At 42.7% G+C, this 7,603-nt stretch overlaps 1 protein-coding gene across 1 annotated transcript; it reads right to left on the bottom strand.

Moving 5' to 3' along the window:
- Window positions 1-3,367: 3,367 nt before the first annotated feature.
- On the bottom strand, window positions 3,368-7,371 carry SIX4 (SIX homeobox 4). The gene is made up of 2 exons (XM_009710329.1): window positions 6,651-7,371; window positions 3,368-4,164 (listed from the first exon to the last, which is right to left on the bottom strand). The coding sequence occupies exons 1-2, from the start codon at window positions 7,369-7,371 to the stop codon at window positions 3,368-3,370; spliced, it is 1,518 nt and encodes a 505-aa protein (XP_009708631.1).
- Window positions 7,372-7,603: the final 232 nt, after the last annotated feature.

The raw sequence follows: 7,603 nt of genomic DNA, 5'->3' as shown, positions 1-7,603 counted from the left end.
TGCACTGTCTATTTAGAGCAGTTAGCCTGCTTGCTTGAGGGTCACATAATAAAAACTGACCCTTATTTTACAGTAGGAGTAAAACTACTATTTAAATATCTATTTTAAAAACACCGTACCGTGCAATGAATCTTTATATTGTGCATATGTACCTGCAGAAAACATGAGGTTATAACTACATTATCTGGAGGGAATGACACTTATTTTCAATGGGAGAAAGAAAGAGTAAAACATAGTAATAAAATAAGTTACTTGATACCTGGAAGACTAGAATAGATTAATCTCACTTTGTCCCAAACCACTGCTCTTATGTACATCCTCCGCTCCCACTGAAGAGTGGGAAGTCTCCTATTAGAAGTACCAGACAGTCCAAGATATGCGCCACTGTAACAACATACACAGTTTTCACGTCAACTGTGCTGCAAAGCCACGGAATTCAGAGCCTCAGTAACAAAAGGAATGCAAAGGCAGAAAAATTAAAAAAAAGTAACAGGTACTGGCATAACACCACAGTCTTTTCACTTACGAGACCTGATCACGTCAACAACTGAGAGTGCTCTGAAATACTCTCTAGTTTGCCTCCAAATATAGTCTGAGCTTTGCAGACCAAATGTTAAGCCCCAAACAACTTCAGAGCCACGCACACGTTCTCCATTGATATGACAATGATACAGGGTCCTTCTAATTTTCCAAATGGTTGAAAAAACTCACGCAAAGCATATACAGCTACTGTTATTGTCATCATCACCTTGGTTTTACGGGTGAAGAAGAGGTGGGAAGCAGATTGCTCATGCTGGAGCCCAGCAAACAGATAAACAAGCAGAGCGGAGAGGAGAGCTCTGAACTATCCGATTCCCTGCTTACACGGAGACCCCCCGAACGTCAAGGGAAGTTGTGCCAGGAGAACACATAGCTCCACGTTCTGCTTGCGATAATCTCCACTTTAAAGCGCTTGCCTTAAACACCCTTTTTGCTTGGGAGCATGTGGGGACAGCCAACTGCTAATGGGCTGCTTCTGTTTGCAGAGCAACCGTGACTCAGTACAGCTGCAAAGTGCACCCCTTGCACACTTGCTCTGCCCTTTCCCTGCAGCACTAGAGACTCTGGCTCGCAGCATGGACTCCAGTGCTTACCGACAGAGCTCAGCTTTGAGGTTCCACAGTATACCTTGCCAAACATGCTGTATTCAGTATAGTGCAAAACAATAGCCAGGACGCCTATGCCATGCTCACGGCGCACAGAAAAAAGCTTCATTCCTCAAAGGCTTTCCACAGAACCAGTTAACAACCAAGACAGAAATAGACTGGGATGTGCTACCTCTATTCTCTTTCCTTTCCATTTTTTTCAGCCTTTACAAGTGATCCTGTTTTGTCCTGAGCCTGATTCGGAGCCCACAGAAGCTTATGAAAACACTTCCCGTTGCCTTCCAAAGGCTTTGGACCAGCCTCCTGATGAGGATGAATACATGCTTTAGTTACTGTATATACTTCACATTACAATTAAAACAAAACAAAACCACAAAGATTAACAGCATGTAATTTTTACACATAGGCATTCTTCTTATTATTTTAAAGCTCAAGGATGTGCTTTTCCGTGCTACAAAAACTCCTCTGGAGAAAACGCAAGATCTGTTCCACCTGCCCAGAGTCCACTTGCTTCTGCTGTCCCTGGCACAGCGCAAAGGGCCGAAGGGAGAGAAAATCCATCCCCAGCCATGCAGAGACCACGGCTGTTCCCACAAGCCCTTCAGGCAGCTGCAGTTCGCATCATCAGCCCCCACGCTGCTTATTCTGGAAGGATATATAAATACACATTTAAGTGCACTCCTGGATGGGGGCCTGCTTGCTTGAACAGCAGCTGAAGCCCTCCCACATGGGCTATTTGGCCAACGGGTCCCTGTACACATGGGGCTCCCTTCCCTGGCCTGCCCATCCAACCTTTCCTGCTCATCTGCTCGAGGCTGGAGCCAAGACCTTTCCCTTGGCAGGACGGCTCTGCCCATGGTCCCTCTCTGGACTCCTCCTGCCCTGCTGACGTGGTGCGGAAGGACCTATCTTTGGCTCTCTGCACTGCTAGTAAATGTCACCCATGATGACCGAAAGACTTAAAACTCTTCTTACTCATGCAAGTAGGGGCACTGAAGTCAGCCGGTCTACTTGCAGAAGTAAGGCATCAGGATTTGGCCCTGAGGACGGATATTTGCAAATCAGTGTTTTTATTCCTCCTGCCACTGTGCTTTAGTAACAAAGATAAGGCCACTAGGAAGAAAGGCACGTGGAATTCTGTAAAAAATACACAAAAAGGTTCAACTAATTCGGAAATTACTAACAAAACAAACAAAAAAACCCCTGAACACAAAGATAGAGGGGGTAGAGACAGGGACCTCCTGGGTTTGTGAGACTGGGAGTTCATTTTCTAGTTTCAGTGTGATTAACATTTTACTTTTACAGTCTATTGCTTGAAAAACTACAAAAAAGTAAAACCTTGTCAGAAATAACTATGTTTACTTCCTGCTCAAACAATAAAAATAAATTAAACAGCCAGAAAACGTTTTCCTTTTCAATGCATTGTGTCTAAAGTGAAAGGGAACATAAACCATAAATAAAATCCATTGTACTAATTTAAAAAAAAAAAGTCTCCTTTGTAAGAACTGAAACAATATTTACATTCATACCGGAGAGAAAGCTTCCAAGTTGCATAATTAGAGTTTCAAATGATGCTTTTTCTGGTGCACTGACAAAATGCTAGCTGTAGCATTTAGAAACCTGTAAATGTTTGATGCAAGATTTTTGGTTTGAATGCAAGTCTGCTGGAAAAAAGCAAACACACCAGTAACAATATTATTTATGATTTTGTTTCGTTTCTTAACCTCAAACAACATAAAAGTAGCCGGTGAGGTATCGTCTAGAGTTCCTTAAAAATTTCTCAATGCCCACGGACTAGAAGTAAACAGCAAAAATGACTGCATTGTTTCTACCTTTTTGGAGCGAGATTTTTGTTTTCTATCTAAAGTTAGGAGTGTATACTTACTGTTGAGAGTATGTTGTACTATGGAGAGTCTAGTTAAACTATCAGAGTAGTATTTCGTAGCCAAACCTGCACCCATTCGCTCGGTACTTGCCCTGGTGCTTCCTTTCTCCTTTAATCTGCTTAAAAGAGAATACTGCATGCAAACCAAGAGTGGCAACCTAATTCCATTGCCAGAGATTCCTCTGTACATCAATTCAGACCATTTAAATGTTCTTCTGTTTTCTTTAAATGAAAAAAAAAAAAGCCACCAAATGAAAAAAAAAAAACAACCACTTGGTGCTTGTTAGGGCCTCGGCAAGAGACTTCTCTATTCAAACAGAAAGAAAGAAAAAAAAAGTTACAAGTCTTGCATATCTTCATCCATCTGAACTGTCTGCAGTTTGGCAAGTTCTTTTTTGTCCGTTTCCAGTTCTTCACAAACCGTGTCTACCATGTTACTCATAACATACTTGGATTTTGAATCCAGCATCATTAAATTGCCAGTTGACTTACTCTCAGAATTAGGTAAGAAATTCTCTTTGACGTCAGGTACGGCTTGCAGAACTAACCTGTGCTCTCTGACAAAATCTTGATGTACTTGTGTAGACGGGTGGCTGACACGGTCTCCGCTTGTAGGAACTATTTCTCCAAGTGTGGGCTGTGCTGTAGAAATGGACAACAGATCTTGACTGGTAATGAGGGAACAGTTCTGAAGGGTTGCATAGTTAGTGTTGCTGATGGATATCACGGTAGAGGTACTGGTCACGGGCGATGACAGGGACTGGCTCTCCGAGATACCAGAGTTCAGTTCTGCAGCATTTAAAAGAGTTGGTGGTGTGAGGGAAAAATTATGTGACGGCGTTACATTCACTAACGAGGAGGCCAGGGACTGGAGTCCTCCGCTGGATATATTTTCAGAAGACATGTTTACATTTAGTTGTGTGTTCTGACTGACTGGCATCAACTGAGAAAACACAAGGCTTCTCTCCAGTCCTTCCTGCTTGACAGATCCTACTGCTGGGCCTGAATTGGGAACCGTGTAAACGACTGCACTCGGAGTGAGGGGGCTGAAGAAAACCTTTCCTTGCTGCACTGTTGAAGATTCAGTCGTAAAAGTTCCTCCATCAGATGTGCTGGGATTTACTGAAACATTACCTAGAAAAAGAGAAGCAAAAGAAAGGAAAACATGGATTATAGTCAGCACAGAGTTGTCTGTCCTGGCATTTTCTTAAGATGCTTTGGTCTTTTTAATGTTTGGAGTACACATGTATGCTAATATTTCATGCAACACAGAACAGCGCTGTTTGTAACAGGTGAGAGAAAATTTGCTATGAAGAAATAAAAGCCCTTAACAGAAACCGCTTCTAGAAAGAAAAATAAACCACCACAGTTCTGGTATATTAGGTATCTTTCAGACTCTCATTAAGGGGCAAACAGTCCCTGGCCATGTGATTAAAATGAACGTGCTTTGGCCTTCACTAGTTGCCACCACTCAATTTCTAAGAATAGAAGCATGAAAAGCTATTAAAGATAGTTCAGTGACAGACTACAGCTTGTGTGTGGGAACTGGAGACACATCGCATGAAATCCACTACTGCTGAGCAGAACCTACCCGAGTCAACCCCTGCAGAGAAAAATGTCAAAACCCAGTAACTTCTACCAGGTTTACCAGGTTAACCAGGTAGCCCGTATAGCATTCAGATGTATCGCCTTTCACCTCGCTTTATCACCTATTTCTAAAAGTCTAACCCTACCACATCCACCATGTTGTGTAAGGCCACCCAGCAACTGTCTATCCTTGCTGAAAGCTGTGGCATCGCTTGTATGATGTTGTGGCTAGCCAAAGCAAGAAGCGGTGGCCAGAGACAACCTGAAGTTGGTTTTACTGGACATGTCATGTAAGTTGCCATTATAATTATTCCCAAAATAAGATATACTGGCTCTTGCGACTGGGTCCCACTTCAAATACCTCTCCTTCTCAAAAACAGTTTAATTCTAAGAGGCTACACTTGGAGATACCTGAATTTTTCAGAACAGCACCAAAGATGAATTTCTCACCTGGGGAATATTTTAGCTCCCTATTCATTTCTGTTAATCAAGGATGGTTTTTTTGGAAGATGTTGCTCATATGCGTAAACTACAAGAATAAAGCAAGGCAACTTGAAGTTACCTGGTAAAAAGATACATTTACTGTAGCTTGCTTAAAATAGCCTGCAGCACACTTCACTTGGAATAGGCAGCCAGCTATCCATCCGTCTCATGTTAAGAAAAACAAAAAGAAATCAAAGCAGCAAATACAGATCTTGACTTCTCTCTGCACCAGACTCGACATGTGGTGGATCACTCTCCAGTGGGAACCGGTATCCTTAACAACAGGGAAAATGTTCAGAGAGGAGCTTATTATGAATTTTAGGACTTTCAAATACAACAGTCCCACACTACTTAAGGGACAAAACTTTCTTTCTCACCTTTGCTGGCTGTCAGTTTATGCCTTGGAGCATGTGGATTAAATGGTTTTTGTAATTACAGGTGGTATTCAGACTAATGTCTTCTCTTTTTCATCTTGGTTAAACTATGTACCAGTAACTTCCAGTGACTATGAGAGCCACATTTTAGGATCTTGTAATCGTGCACTCATTTAAAATGTGTTTGTACAGCTTCAGTGTTCCTCCCCATACTACAGCAAGAAAAATTCACTCCCTATACATGTTTAATTCAAATAAGCTAACATGAGCACAGTTTGATTTTCATTATAGTACTCACAGCTCCTAAAATTGGAGAGATTCATTCAAGTTCAATCATTTTCATAACCAAAGATACAGTAGCTAATGATTAACAAAGCTGTTCAGTTGTGCTTTATAACTGACTTGCTTCAAAACAAGGATCCAGAACTAGCCTTGTGCTCCCTGGGATTCTTTTTGGCCGGCCGCAAGTTTCAGTCCATGGTATGTTAAGACAAACGCTAAAGCAAACTTGGGGAGGAGCCTGCACACTTGGCACATGAACCTGCGATGACATATTTCCCTTGGACTGAGGGCAGTTTTATCCAAATACCCTTGCATTTTATATCTACGAGCTACTGCACAGTGCTATTGTTTCCCTGCAGCTTAATCTTTCTTAATTACAGGACAGAAAAAGTACAAGCCTAACTGCTTGGTCTTGTTGTGTCTATGGTAATTTAAAATTTTTATGAAATGCTTTGGTTAGAAAACCAAAAAACCAAAACAACTACCACAAGAACAAGGACGGGAACAGTTTCCAGCTGCCACAATTTTCATTTTTATGAACCTTCCCATTAGAAGATTTCGATGGCAAATGGGGAATATTTTGAATCACTGAAACGTGTAAAATCTAGAGATATTTGTGATGAGTGGTATCACAAACTTCTGAGAACAGCATGAGATGAAAGGGGCGTAAAATACCAGACTTTCTTCTCTGCTTAGCAGAGGAGCTCAGCCTCACATAACAGTCTGCCCATGAGCATAACCCACTATAAAGGAAGGCAAAATGTATTATTTGTGGCCATGGATGAAATACAATCCCCGTACCTTGGAGGAAAAGGACCACAGCTTCTAAAATGCTAAGTGCGCCCAATTCCAACTTTTTCTCATACCTTTTACTGTAAGAGACAAAACTTTTACCTTGTGAAGCTGCCACAGAAACAGGAGGCAGCTGCAGAGAAGAAAAACCGATGCTTCCGTTCAGCAGCTGGCCATTTGTTCCTGAATTGGGGATCTGGACAATGCCATATTGGTTTATTTGGACAGGAGCAGTAAAAGTAACTACGGAGCCTCCATCTTGGGAAGCAGCAGTTTGTACGCTTTCCCTTTTCACCTCTGAGCTCGGTATCAATCCCGAGAATGAGACCGGGATATTGCTGGGGCTGAAGGTGGCTGCTGTGGCATTGGGGACTGAAGCCTGAAGGAGTTTGAAGTCCTTAACGTCTTCTGACGAAGATGACAGTATGTCAGTAATGGACACCCCATTGCTCACAACGCTTGATGTGGTTTTGGGTGAATTTAAGGTAACCGTCTGCGAAGCCCCCACGCTGAGTCCATTGAGAATGACACCGTTGGGTCCCTGAAGAAAAGAGCTACCATTGAGAAAGACGGGAGAGGTATTGGCAGGCACGAGGTTTCCATTCAACAAGACGCCGGATGAGCTCAAGGCTATTTTAGTGTTTCCGAGCTGCTGCATGTAGATGGGCTCCATGTGGCCAGGAAGGCTGAGGCTGGTAACGCCATCGGATGAGCTGGACAGCGGATGGGGAGATAAATCCTCCTGCCCCTTACTGGATTCATCTTCTGTGCTGGGGTTGCCATCTGACTCGCTACGGGAAAAGACGGAGAGATGACACTGCATTATCACATTGTGCTAGCGAGCTCTGGCCCAAAGGGGACTCCTTGCTTTGATACAGTTTGTGAGAGTTTTCCTGAATAATTTTTTTCTATGTTTTGCCTTTACAAGGCACTTTAAACGAATTTCAAGTCAAGGGGGCGGTTTCTTAGAAAAGGACACACCAAACCAAGTCCTCGCTGAGAAGGAACTTTACAGACGGAGTTACAGACTCGCAAATAAATCCCCTCCCCGAGGC

Source organism: Cariama cristata, unplaced genomic scaffold (genome assembly GCF_000690535.1).
Source record: "Cariama cristata isolate BGI_N322 unplaced genomic scaffold, ASM69053v1 scaffold15041, whole genome shotgun sequence".
NCBI classification, from domain to species: domain Eukaryota; kingdom Metazoa; phylum Chordata; class Aves; order Cariamiformes; family Cariamidae; genus Cariama; species Cariama cristata.
The sequence above is the reverse complement of the archived record's forward strand: the minus strand, read 5'-3'. Positions and strand labels throughout refer to the sequence as shown.